Consider the following 14,392-nt stretch of genomic DNA (forward strand, 5'->3'; position numbering starts at 1 on the left):
CAAAAATTACAGAAAATACTTAATCTTAATTGAACGAGGTTATTTGACAGTCAGTGCTGCGAACGTGTTTCAAACAGACGCGTGAATAAATAAGGAAAATAATCTCACAAATTTAAACATGCGATATAACATACATACAATGTTTACAAATAATAAAGAAATAAATGTCAGTTGAATTCAGGTTTAAGAGTTTTTAAAAATATTAAGACTATTTTTTAAAAAAGAGTGGATTATGAACCCTTCGTGTCAGTCCTGTTGCTGATCATCTTGAATCGTTTTTTTTAAATAATTTAAAATGAATAAAGCAATTTCATTGTTCAATTCTTATCAGTGCACATTTTCGATAATTTATTTTGCACGCCGATCTTCTTTATTTGATTGCTACTATTTGTGCGGAATTTAGAAACATGCCACAAAAATAATAAAAACTTACCTTCTAGGTAAATCCCGCACTGGTTTGAAAATTCCTAGGATTATAAATAAGATTTTTTTTCTACGAAATTACTAAAGTAATACCTAGCTCTATTTTAATTGATACTTTAGATACAATCACAGAGTAGAGTATAATCCTTTCCTACCCCTCTCTTTCTCCATTTGGTCAGGCGCAACATTTTCCCTGTCTGGTTGCAGAATATATGAAATTGAGATTGTTCTTGCTAGAGAAAGCTCTTAGACTTAGCTTGCCGTCAATAAAAATAGTTAAATTCAGCAAAAATCTCTTTCTATTCAGCTCATTTAAGTTGCAAAAATCCTCAATACCAACCACACACCGCGTCTGTAGCATCTATTACTCTCTGTCATCTTATTAATTAAAACAAGTATGTTTGCAAAGTTTACATTGCTTCTTTGAACAATTGAACTAATGTGAAAGGTTAACCTTTAGTCGTAAATTTTTGAATTCTTTTTTCACACAATGACACCAAACACCACACCAAGGAAAAGAAAGTGGGTAAATAAAGGAGAGAAAGCAACATAATTTGGTGAAAACAATGAAAGTAAAAAGAATGATGAAGCAAAAGAAGAAGAAGTGCATTTGGGAAAGTGTTTATTGGATAATGCATTTATACATTTAAAATGAAAAGCCCTTGCGGGCTAAAAGATTTCAGATTCTTGTTCGTGTGTAATTTTGTTTCCTATACCTAAGGTCGCCAGTAGCCGGTTTTGCACAGAACTTCTACAGTGTTGTTCCGTTATTTGAAATAAATAGGTATTATCCCGTGGTATTATCTTGAACTTGCAAAAACTTTTTGATGTAGTACAAATGTGCAAAATGTGATTTGTGAAAATTAAGAAACGAAGACGTTTTAGCATATCCATTTATAAATATCATTGCTTGTGGTGTAGCGATATTTTGGAAATGTTTTATTATACCTGTGACATGAATAAAATCTTTTTAAGTTTAAGATATCTAAGATTTGACCATAAAGTTGGATCCAACAAGTTTGAAAACAAAAAAAAATAGAAGTAGGCGAAAGAAATAAAAAGGTTAAGACTACGTTCATCGGTTTAGAATTAACAATAGAGACTAAATCCAAAATGTGATTCCGTGGTATTAATATTTAGACTAGGGTGAACACAGCAAAGTCTAAAGTCATGATTAGTAGCATTGCAGCCATATGTGACCTTGTAGTTGGAAAGTGGCCTTGTGGAGTTTTCAGGAAAGGGGTTATTAATAACTCAATTTTTTGTCAGACTTGCAAGCATTGGGTACATAAAAAGTGCAGTAGTATTGGTAGAAAGTTAAGAGCTGACATTCAGTTTGTATGCAAGCGTTGCAAAGGTGAGATTATAGAGAATGAAGCCTTTCCAGCTTTAATGATGTACAACAGTGGCTCGTTAGAGATAGTTAAGAACTTCTGTTACTTAGGTGATATGTTCTTTGGGATTGTAGCTAAAGTATCAATTGAAAAAGAGCTAGGTATTACAATAGTAATTTCGTAGAAAAACAATCTTATTTATAATCCTAGGAATTTTTAAACCAGTGCGGGATTTACCTAGAAGGTAAGTTTTTATTTTTTTGTTTAAAATCATTTATATCGGGCCGTAAAAATTTGTTCAAACTAACAACATGCCCAAATTTGAATGGTCTAGCTAGCATAATTATCAGTTATTTAAATTTACAGTGCTTCCATTTTGTTGTCACAATGCATATAAAAAGTTAGGGTTTTTGGTGATGACCTTGTAAATGCTGCAATAGTGCTAGACAAAGAAGAGGAGTTAAATGCGTTGCTATCTCCAACCGTTCCTTTCTTTGCACTATATTTCTGGCATATTAACCTTCGTCAGACTTTACAGATTGTGTCTCGTCGCCGGTCCCTAAGACTCCAGGCCGGGAGATATTTTGCTTGAGACACAAAACTGAAACTTATCTTGTAAAAAAATTTGTAAAAAATTGTACATGTTCTACTTTTTAAATTTGTCGTCGACTAATCTGTTTTTGTTTCTTATATGAAGAAATTGCAACTGGTCCACACACTTCATATAAAATTCGAATAGACAAATTAAATCAATAAAGGAGTAATACACGATCAATTTTAAACTCAAAGTTTTAAAATGGAATCCGACTAAATAGATCGTGCAACGCCAACTTAAGCATCAATTAAGTCATGATTAGGTATCGCAGTGGTGATTCGGTAAAAAAACAATCTTATTTCTACTCCCTAGGACTCTATAAAACAAGGCGAGCACGCACCCATAACAAGAAAAATGCTTTTAGAAGGAAGTCCAATTGATAAGAAGGTAAATTTTTAATTTGTGTAAAATCATTTATATCAGGCGGTAAAAATTTATTCAAACCAACAACATGCCCAAATTTGAATAGTCTAGCTAGCATAATTATCAATTTTTAAATTTTCAAAAGTGCGTCCATTTTTGTTGTCACAATGTATATAAGACATTTTTAGCTGCTTTAATATATGCTTTGTTTCCATCGATACATTTATCTTGCTGTGTATAAATTGCTTTCTCACATAACTTACCTTTTGACTTTCCCATCTTTTTTTATCGTGACGTGTAGTGCATAAGTGGAACACTCAGGCTGTGTCTATATTTATTTGGAATTCCAAGGTAATGTAAGAATATAACTTAATGCTTTTTTAACATGCATAGGTATTGTTTTGAGACAAAACCATTCAGTTTCTGAAGGAGCAGTAAAGGAGGAAAATGTTAGTTCCGAGGTTAATGAAATACCTGAAATCTTTAACAAGGGAAGTAAGTATTTCCATTAGTGACGTTGCTACCAATAAAAACCACAGATATAAGGACAGACTTTCACTTTAACAACAATACCATGGAAGTATCTCGTTTATAAAGAGTGCAACAGACTGATAAAGACAAATACATACTATTTGTATTGTTTAGAAAGTGAACTCAACAATGTAATAAGTGAGGGTAAACTTATTAGAACCGGAAGTAAAAAAAAATACTATCAAACTATCATACAGAGTAATCTTTCTTACGAAGACGCACTCAACCGCATATTTAATCCGATGGTGCCAAATACATATTCGCCAAAAGAAAAGGTGATAGTTGGTGATGCATTGAATGGAACGACACTCACTTTACGTAACGAGAGTACGAGTGATAGCGGTCCAACATTGGATTATATCAACAAGATGGGGCACATATACAAAATTAGACTGGTAAATTATAGCATATAATTTTGTAATTTTGTAGGAAATTGCTAAGTCTCTTTTACAAATGTGTTACTCATACGATTAATTTCTAGTTGAACGAGACCAAGAATGAAGATGTAGAAGATGAAATTAAAGACCATAAACGCGGGATGAATTAATACTCGACGATATGCCGAATTTGCTGCTCATATTGAGATCTTGAAAGATTTATTATTGCCTATAAAATACTTATAAATATCTTTCAAATTTTTGTTATTTTTTGTTCAGATATTTCACACCAATAAAACCCTATACAGACCATCCGTAGTCCACAGTTTGATAATAAATATTTAGCGGGATATAGAGACAATCCCTTAAATTACAGGAATCTTAACGAGTCAAATAATTTTAAGGCGGTAAGCATCAAAAATGTATTGAGACATCGGCGTTCCCGATTTGATTAAATTTTTGCAGCCTATCAACTGCGAAGCCATTTTCGAAAAATTATGAACTAGGTTGTAGTAATCAATTCTACACTGGTATTGTCGTACTGGAATCTGATTTGGTCCATACAGCATTATAGCAAGTAATTATCAAACCCAATGCATATGCAAAAAGTGAAACAAGCTCGCAAAGCATTATAGGATAGTGCCAAAATAGATAAACAACATTGGTAATTAGGATACAGTTTACCCAAAGAACAAACTATTTAATTAAAAATCCGGTCACTAATTACTGTGTGATCTATTATTAGAAAACACATAGTCGTGTCTCTGTTTTGATGATCTTTTTAAACGTGCAGTCAACTTATTGTAGGACCAACACTAAAAAACCACACAGCAAGATGCATATAAAAATAAGGCGTGTTTTAATATTCTATAGATATCTTTTGCTAGATGGCTAGATCCATTTATGCTTTCCTATTTGCTTCCACTGTTTAGGACAATCTTCTTTGATTAAAAGTAATAACTAAGTAAAGCCACAAAAAGAAAGAGCTGGTAAAAGGACTCATGTCTAAAACAAAACAAATGTAATTTAATTTATTGATAAAGGATAAGCTTTTAAAAGAAAATATACCAAACATTGAGTTGGGAGTGTTGTTACTACTGGTTACCATATAAAAGTCATTAAAAAGATCTCCAATATTCTCATGTTATTCCAATGTCTTGAAACACTTGGAAGTTTGCTTAATTCATTTCGTAAAAGGTGACCTTTTTTGGTACCAGTATATACTAATTTCAGATGTTGTTGTACTTATGACCTTGATCATGTAAACAAATTTTTAATATTTAAGTGAACAAACTGAATTTTGCATCATAATCAAGCATATTAGATCTTTCCAGTAATTGACTTAATTACGCTTCCCTCTTTCTGTTCATTTATATTCTCATTATCTTTATTATCCTCTTAAAATGGTGCTATGATAAGGCTATGTGACAAAGACAATGTAAATTGCGTTGCTGAGGTGTTCCACACTTTGCAATAAAGGAGAAATTTTAATCAGACTTTAATCATTTCAGAATAAGACAAGAATAGACAGGCAAGATAGAAAAGATGAAGTCTTTTTTAGCAGTATTCATTTTGGTTGAAGTAGCGGGTCAGTATAATTTAATAATCAGTATAATTTTGATTTTACCTTTCCATTTTTTTCTTATTTTAATGTGTATTATTTATTGTAGACACTCGTCATCATGTGACATTAGCGTATAGAAATTACATTAACCTCGTTTTTATTATTTTTGTTATCATGAAAGGTGCAACAGATATAAAAATGGCCTAGTTTTTATATTATAAACATGGTGTGACGACGTGAATATGTATATTTTCTCCTTTGTTAATTATCAATACATGACGTTCTAATTATATAATATGTAAAAGAAAAATGCAACAATTTTTATTGTGTTTATATGATAATGTTTCTTGGTTTAGCTTTCAAATACCCACAAGAACGCGAAAGATTCACTGGATAGGAAAATGACTTAGTACAAAGTGATGGTAATTAAGAATGAATATATTTTCTCCTTTGTTAACTGTCAACAAATTACAACATTTTGATTATGTCATATAATGAAGAAAATGTTAAGCTTTGCACTGTGTTTATATGATAATGTTTCTTGGTTTAGCTTTCAAATACCCACAAGAACGCAAAAGATTCACTGGATACGAAAATGACTTATTCAAAAGCGATGGTAATTAAGAATGAATATATTTTTTTTTGTTAACTATAAATAGACCTGGCGTTTGAGAACGGTAAAAGGCTTTACTTTTAACAAAAATAGTTGTTTTTAAAACAACCTACGATAAAAACTACGGCTTATGGAATAACTTCCTCGTTTTATTGGGGTAGAAAAGAAAAGAAAAGAAAAGATAAGCGAAATTTGGACATTCTCACCACTTCATCATTTTTTTAATTTTTAATCTGATTTTATGTGGTTTTTTTAAATTGATTTCCTTTTTAGGTGCAGGAGATTTTATGCCTAGGCACGATCCTGTTTTTTGGAAAAAAGTTATATCAGCAGCGCACAGAGCGTACAAACTACGTCAATTAAAATTAGCAGTGAGAAGTAAGTGTCCACTGTTTTTTAAACGAAATAGACAACTGTAATAACAAAGTTACTTTGTATTATTGCTACTTAAGTTACTCTACTCCAAGCACCCGTCATGGTAAATTCAAATAAGCATATACAATAACATTATAGCTTATAATATCACTTTATTTTATTGCATTATTTGCTTTAGCCAACATTAACATAGTAAAAAAATTTTTTATAAAATACAGAACATTTTTATAGGAGCTTTTTGTAGACGCTTTTAAAGAAAATTGTAAAAAAATAATCGACTTTGCATGCAACACACAATTTATATATAAGATTGTTATTATTACTCTTACTTATACCACTTACCAAACATTTTTGAAGTAACATGAACTTTAATAGTGAATTAGTTTAAATTAGTGACATAAAACTAGGCGGGAAATTTCTTTTCTATTTTTTGTTTTTTTTATTGCATTTTATTCAAAAGGTTAGTCTGATGCGTCTGTCCCAACCGTTGTGAGACTTCATACATCCCTAAAATATGACTCCTTCGTTTCTGTGTCGCATGTTCTGGTTTTATTCTATTTAAGGACAGAATAAATTCTCTCTGATAATGAATAACTGCATTTTTACACTAAAGTAATTGTTTTAAGTTACACATATCTTTATTTATTTATTTTTTTAGATCTTAATAACGCAATAAAAAATTCGAAAGTCATCAACAGTGGAAAAGAAGGATTCACTATCAGACAAAGTAACTTAACTTACAAAGAAGCTGAAAATTTATTTAACAGCGCAGCCAAAAATATCACTCAGCGAGGAAACAAAGTGAAGGTTGGTAAAACGAACGATGGCAGAACTTTGACACTACGAACGCAAGGTAATAATGGTCCTACATTGGATGTCAAAGATCTTAACGGTCATGTAACAAAACTTCGGCTGATGCAGTAATACATCACCCATATCCTAAACTACTGCACAACAAGAAATATTGTTTTCTATCTGTGTACAACATCAAGATCACTTCTTTTTAGCTTTGATTTGATTCATAATGTTTTTACGTTGGCGGGTCTAGATTATTATTTTTGCGAGTATATCACCTTATTGCATGGTCTGAAGTGTGAATAGCATTTGAATTTGCAAAACAGAGATGATGAACTTTCTCTTTTAAAAAGAAACATCAGAAAATATTCCATGACTATTAGAAAAAGGATAAATCATTTAGTCCTATATTTAGCCTAGGCAAAAATTCTCCACCTATGAGACTTGGCATCTATAGAGTAACATATTTTTATATTTTTTTGCATGTTTTTTTTGCTACTGATATTATATCATCTGAAACATTGATCAAGAATAACTGTAATGGTTTCTTTTATTTCTGTTATGTTTGTGCACTGTTTGTGAATTGAGATGGATGAAACCAGACGTGTAAATTAAAAAAAACTTAACACTACCTTCAAATAAGTACTTACTGAAGTAGTCTACGAGTTTAAAATTTACACACGCATTTGTTTCTGCACAATAAGACTAAACATAACATCTAAAAACGAAAGGGTGTATGTGTTTTAGCTGTCATTGAAAATGCGTCTTAAAGAAAATCAAAGCAAGCTCACTGAACTGTTGTTTCAACTATACTACAATAATATAGTTCTTATCTATTTATATTTCTTAACCATACGCGCTCTCCATGAATTTCTTAAGGTACTTTTCAGTGCGCTTTAGAACTAGTGTAGCTCTTTGATATAAACGATAAGTATATTTTGCTTATCTGACGATGATATAAATTATTCAAAATTCAAAATTTTTCATGAACCGGGTGAGCAAAAGTAAAATTTATTAGGCTTTAAAATTAGATGAAAGTTTTTACAGCGCGGAATACTTCTTTCTAACTTACATATAAGTCTTTAAGGCAAAAATGTAGCTAAGCAGCATTAATTTACTCCAAAGATGGCGAAATGAGAATTTTTAGGGAGAAAGATTATTTATACAAAATTTCCAATGAGAAATTTTCCAAAATATTCCCCGACTAATGTGCTAAAATTATTTAATGCGGATAGTTAAGTCTTTGTATTTATAATTCGCAATGACCCAACAGTTAATAAAATTTTACAAAAAATTGTTTCAATTTTGACACAACTTTTATTTCAACTTCAATTTACCATAACTCAAGAACAAATACAAACTAGATGCTCAATCCAGGTTCATTTGATAGAAAAATACCTAATACCTAATGCCGTATTTGCGTTTGGGCGTCCGTCGCCTCCAGCCAGGAAAATTACTTGTGGCGCAGCTAGGCGGGCCTGTAAAACGCCCTGGCTATCCAGTATATATACGGGACCAGCACCAACGCCATCAGTTAAGTGGGTATCGGGTGAAAGAGCTATAAGTATTACAATTGTGGCCAACAGGACAGGCTTATTAGCAAGTACTTTCATTTACAGAAATACTTTTTAACATCAATATAGGAACAATTAAACTTTTTTTAATTTTACCAATTTGAAATAGCGCAGTGATTTTTTGTGCTAATGATAAGTTTCTGACGAATCATGACAGTGCGTAATTGATGCATACACTTTTAGTGCATTGTAAACAAGATGGATGAGCATAAGCTTGATTTAACAGAAGCTCCTCAAAAGTTTGGTGTTAAGATATCTACAGTTAATAATATCTACAGTTAATGTTAATGCTCTAGCACTTACTTATCCAATAAAAACAGAAAAATAATTTTTTTTAAATGCTAAACAATAGCATTTAATGTACAAATCGATTTTTGATAATCAAATTAAAGATAAAAAGCCTTGCAGGTTAAAAATTTCTGCCATTAACAACAAATCATTGAACACCCTAAAATTTTAAAAAATTTAAATGTCCTTTAGTATGGTAGTTAAATTAATGCTAAATCATAGTTAACTTTACACTGCACCGAAAAAATTAAAAATTAAGATTAAAAATTTCACATAAGTAAAAACTGCACAGAATATCGTTGAAATTGATCAAAACCTTCACAAATTTAGTTAGACAAATCCTTCTTCTCCCTCTTTTTAGTGATGTTGTGACTTTTTAGCTGGCTAAGCCCGTTGATCTGGCCGAATGCAAACTGCCCACATGTTCACACTAGACAATGATAGACACACTAGTAGTAGTAGTAGTAGTATTTATTTCGTGTGAGATACCTGTATATTTTACATTAAATAAATACCTACGGGGAGACCATCAGATAGTATAAATACTAATGTAGGTGATGGCCACCTATATAAGTTCAAAAGATTGCAATAAGCAGTATGACACTACAAAAAAAAAATTTTTTAGTAAAATCTTTTTTATGCAGTGGAGAGATTAGTGTTATAGCAATCCAGAAGATAAGTTTTGCAGATTTTTTTTAGTTGTTTTAGAGTGAGAGAGGCTAGGTCGTATTGGTGAAAGTGTTGTTGGATATTGTTCCAATTAATAATAGATTGGTAACGTATAGATTTGAGACCAAATGAGGTAGTCCTAACAGAAGGTCTAGCTAGAAGTTTAATGGATTTACTTCTTGTTGAATGATTAGATGAATGGCAGACCAATTTAAAAATATCACAAATATTACCTGGAGAATGCAGATTTATAATATTAAAAGTTAAAATAATGTTGAGAAATTTTATAAGATCTGAAAGAGTAAGAATATTAAGATTAAGAAAAATAGGATTTGATGGTGAGTTAAATTTAGAAAAAGTAATGATTCGGAGAGCAGCTTTTTGTAAGCGAAAAATTCTACACGACTTTGAAGTGAGACCCCACACTTGCGGACTATAAGAAATATGAGAAGAAAATAATGCATGGTAAATTGAAAGTAGGATATCCTTAGGCACATAATATCTTAGTTTGCAAAGAGCTCCATTTGTTTTTCTTAATTTATTGCCAATATAAGATATGTGGAAATCCCAATCTAGAAATTCATCTATTAATATACCTAAATATCTTACATGAGATGAGAATTCAAGTTTTTTTCCATTTAATTTCAGCCTTATATCATAGTTGACTGCTTTATTTCTTTGCCTAAATAGGATGACTTCAGTCTTTGCTACATTTAATGCTATTTTATTTGCAGTTAGCCATTTATATATACATTTTAAATCTATATTTAAATGCTTCTGCATTTTTTTCAGATTATGGTTAGCATATAACATGCAAGTGTCGTCTGCAAAATGAAAAATTTCTGAAAAAATTATTGAGTTAATTAAATCATTAATATAAAGTAAAAATAAAATAGGACCAAGAACGGAACCTTGGGGAACTCCATGTTTAATAAAAAGTTTTTTAGATTTGGTGTTAGTTAGGGAGATATATTGTACCCTATCGCTGAGATAGGAGCGAAACCAGGAGTTTGTTACACCTCTAATTCCATAATGTTCAAGCTTTGAAAGGAGAATTTCGTGTGATACAGTATCAAAGGCCTTTTGAAGGTCTATGAAGATTCCACATGCAAACTTACAATTATCTAAATTTTGTCGAATAGTTTCAGTGAGACTAATTAGTGCATGGGTGGTTGAATGTTTGGTCCTAAATCCAAATTGTTTATTGGTTATAATTTTATTAGAATCTAGGAAAGAAATTAATCGGTTTTTAATTATTTTTTCAAAGATCTTATCCAAATTGCTTAATAATGATATGGGTCTATAATTATTTGGATCAAGAGGAGACCCTTTATTCTTGTAGATTGGTATGACACTAACCATCTTTAATATGTTTGGGAATACACCTTGTTGTAGGGAAAGATTAAAAAGTTTGGTTAATATTGCAGAAATTGCTATATTGGCTTGTTTTAAGATAAGATTAGGGACACTGTTTGGGCCCGATGCTTTGGTTAAATCAAGGTTATTTATGATCTTTAAAACTTCTTCTATTGTTACAGGGTTAAAGAATAATGAGTTACTATTATTATTTTTTAGGTAAGATGAAAAGTGTGTATTGTTATGTGGAATTTGGTTTCTAATTTTATCTGCAACAGAAGTAAAATGTTCATTAAAAGCATTAGCTACAGTTAATTTTTCAGAGATTATTTTATCATTTATTTTTAAGGAAGAAGTGCTAGATCTACTGTTGTTATCTTTATTATTTAAAATATCCTTTATACCTTTCCAAATTTTTCTACTGTTATTTTTGTTGATTAAGAAAAATTCTTTATAATAGTTTGATTTTGAGTTCCTGATAAGATTAACTATACGATTTCTGTAAAATTTATATTGGTTTTGATAATATAATTTTTTTTCTTGGTTTTTAGCTTTGATTAACTTTTTATAGTAATTATTGCGGATGTTAATGTATTTTAGAATAGCTCTAGTGACCCAAGGTTTATTTCTATTACTTAATTGTTTTTTTGATAGTTTTTTATTAGGGGTATGTCTACTTACAATTTGGTCTAATTGATTAAAAAAAAGGTTAAAAGAGTTATTTACATTATTTTCATTTAAAAGCAAAGTAGAATCCCAATCTATAGATTCTATGTCATTTATTACGGCATTAATGTTTAAATTTTTCTAATCCTTGTAATAGGTGTCTAAATTATCCTTGACTTTAAGTCTATTGTCAAAATAAATTAAAAATTGAGGAAGGTGGTCTGAAATTGAGGTGATGATGTTACCTGAGAAATATTTTGTAAATGGATTAGATGTAAATATATTATCAATTAAAGTTTTAGATGTATTAGATATTCTGGTTGGGATTGTTATAGATGGTTGTAAAAAATTAGAATAAAGTTCATCCAGGAAATCATCAACTAGATGGTTACTTTCACATTTTAGAAGATCAATATTAAAATCTCCCATTAAAATAAGTTTTTGTTTTTGCTTAATAGCTACTTCAAAGAAGGGTTTAAGATACAAATTAATAAATTCAGGAATTGGCATATTAGGGTGTTTATAAATGCACCCAACAATGGTATTTTTACGATTGTTATCTAAGATTTCTACAAAAGTTGATTCTAATTTACTTTCAAGAAAGAGCAAATTTGAAAGGTCTGAGCGTACCACTACTGTTAGCGAATTAGAAATATACAAGGAAGTACCTCCTGCATTGCTGCTTGAAAGGTTATGAAATCCTCTATAACCTTTTAAAATTGGTGTTATTGAGTACTTACTAAGTCTAGTTTCACTGAAGCCTAACACATCAAAGTCAATATTGAGAGAGTTCAGAAGAATGTTGATATTATCAATATTCTTGGGAAGAGAACAAGTATTAAGATGAAAATAAGAAAAATTAGGTGTAAGGTCCGAAGAAGAAAGCTGTTCAAGAGTAGAGTTAAAGCTGTTATATTCATAATATTTACAATTAGTAAACCGTTCATCTTCATCATCAACATTATTTGAAAAAGAGGTTTCAATATGAGAGTTAACGTCAGAAAAAATCTGACTTTTTTGTGCCTCAAACAGAGGTGTATTGTCACTCTGGAATGGAAAAATTTCAGAATTACACTTTAAACACGACCATGCCTCATCTGAGTTATCCTTGGTGAGTTTTTTGAAGTCATTAGAATTAAGCAAGTTACAACTTGGGTGAACCCAAAGTTTACAAAAATCACAAAAAATACAGTTAGAATTTGCCCTAATCAATTCACTGCATATACCACAAAAAAACTTACTAATTCTTAGTTTGCGCGTTTGAGAGGGAAGCCAAAGAACTCACATAAATTACTGCATGAGCATCAGACTAATTTTAGCACATCTTTGCCGCCATATTAGAAATCAATTATAGATCGTACTAACAAAAAATTTTCCTAGTTGGTAATTATACTAAAAATATTAGTAAGCGTGGAGAATCGAAAAAATTTATTCGGCATCAGCGTTAAAGTTGAAAGTTGGAAATAGGCCAGAAAGTTTATCAAAGTGATCTATGATAGACACACTAGACAAAGATAGACAAAGGGGCTTTAATGTGACTTTTACTAAAAATAGAATGGTCACTTAATTTTGTAAACAGTTGGATAAAATTCTGGAAATAAATTCCATGACACAAATCCTGTGATGTAAAATTGATGATTCGAAATGTAATAACTTCTCAACAAGTTTAATGAACAAAGTAAATCAATATTGCATGAGCAATGAGAATACATTAGCATTTGAATGTTTCAGTATTCAGGCGTTCGAACCGTACTTTTTTCAAAATGGTGTGTAACGGCTAATCCGATAAAGAAATAAAATTTAAGAAATGAGGAACGAGATAAAATTTTAAATAAAAATAATTCATTATTTTTTTGTTTTTTTTTCAATCAAATTTTAGCACAAACTAAAGTAAACCAAATGTTTCCATTCCATTATTGTCTCTTTGCTAAATGCGATGTATTCATCAAAATTTAATTTCATTTCGAATGTATATTGGTTGCATTGATACATTTTAAAAGAACTGACTGGTTGACGTGTCTTTTGGAAAATATAATAAAGAGTTGTTCAACATTCGGACGTTTTGAAATTTAAAAATTTGAGAAATTATATTCAACAAGTTCAAACAGGAAGAAACAAGGACAAAGAAAACACAATCAAATTTGTGAAATTCACTGAATCAAATTCAACCTAAATGGATCGTGTTTCCTCCAATTTTTAATATTGGGAAAAAATCGTAAATTGTAATAGCCATTAAGTCATGGTTGGCATTTAACAGCCTTATTTAGTTAAAATTACAACTGCAATAGTCTGGCCTGGTAGATTTTAAGACCACCAGAAAATAGTCGAATCCATCGTAGTCAATCGACAGAAGGTAGGAAGCAATGTCATTCTGCGTTGATCAGGTCGGTTAATTCGACTAATGTCATTTAAGTGGGGACCCGCCTTCAGCTATTTTTTAAGGTTCAGAATTTAGACATTTTAAAAATACGGGAAGACTTTTTTAGGGAAAATTATAAATGCTCACTAAACAGGAAAAAAAACCATAGTTTGACAAACAAGGTTGCACAAATTCTTTATTGTATCCAAAAACAACAAGTCAATAACTAATGTCGATAAAAAACCATTAAGAGGCTTTTTACATTTTACAAGGTTCTTATGCTGTATAAAGTATAGAGATATTCTTGTATGGTGGCTCAGAGATTTTTAAGTTTTAAGTTTATGTTTTATCTAACAAGTCTTGGATAAGTTAATGTTTTTTTCAATATGTTTAGGGGCTGTATACATCAGACAGAAGTGGAATTTACATGATGTTTCATTTTGGACTAAATTCAACTTCGATGTTCGCCTGAACAGAGCCATATCTTATGTTCTTGTCATTTTCATGCCT

The 14,392-nt window shown here is 30.7% G+C and overlaps 1 protein-coding gene and 2 long non-coding RNA genes across 3 annotated transcripts; 2 read left to right on the plus strand and 1 right to left on the minus strand.

Moving 5' to 3' along the window:
* The first annotated feature begins 2,963 nt into the window (after nt 1-2,963).
* LOC130654526 (uncharacterized) lies at nt 2,964-3,868 on the plus strand. The gene is made up of 3 exons (XR_008984443.1): nt 2,964-3,066; nt 3,361-3,641; nt 3,728-3,868. It is a non-coding gene; the product is annotated as an uncharacterized LOC130654526 (long non-coding RNA).
* A 1,261-nt stretch (nt 3,869-5,129) lies between these two features.
* On the plus strand, nt 5,130-7,950 carry LOC130655114 (uncharacterized). The gene is made up of 5 exons (XR_008984565.1): nt 5,130-5,211; nt 5,544-5,609; nt 5,738-5,803; nt 6,074-6,178; nt 6,834-7,950. It is a non-coding gene; the product is annotated as an uncharacterized LOC130655114 (long non-coding RNA).
* A 1,258-nt stretch (nt 7,951-9,208) lies between these two features.
* On the minus strand, nt 9,209-14,364 carry LOC130653679 (uncharacterized). Its single transcript, XM_057456196.1, has 7 exons — nt 14,310-14,364; nt 14,030-14,108; nt 11,769-12,739; nt 10,829-11,546; nt 9,646-10,687; nt 9,352-9,435; nt 9,209-9,262 (listed from the first exon to the last, which is right to left on the minus strand). Exons 1-7 carry the CDS (start codon nt 14,362-14,364, stop codon nt 9,209-9,211), a joined length of 3,003 nt encoding a protein of 1,000 aa, XP_057312179.1.
* Between the last annotated feature and the right edge of the window lie 28 nt (nt 14,365-14,392).

The sequence above is a fragment of the Hydractinia symbiolongicarpus genome, chromosome 8 (genome assembly GCF_029227915.1).
Source record: "Hydractinia symbiolongicarpus strain clone_291-10 chromosome 8, HSymV2.1, whole genome shotgun sequence".
Lineage (NCBI taxonomy): Eukaryota > Metazoa > Cnidaria > Hydrozoa > Anthoathecata > Hydractiniidae > Hydractinia > Hydractinia symbiolongicarpus.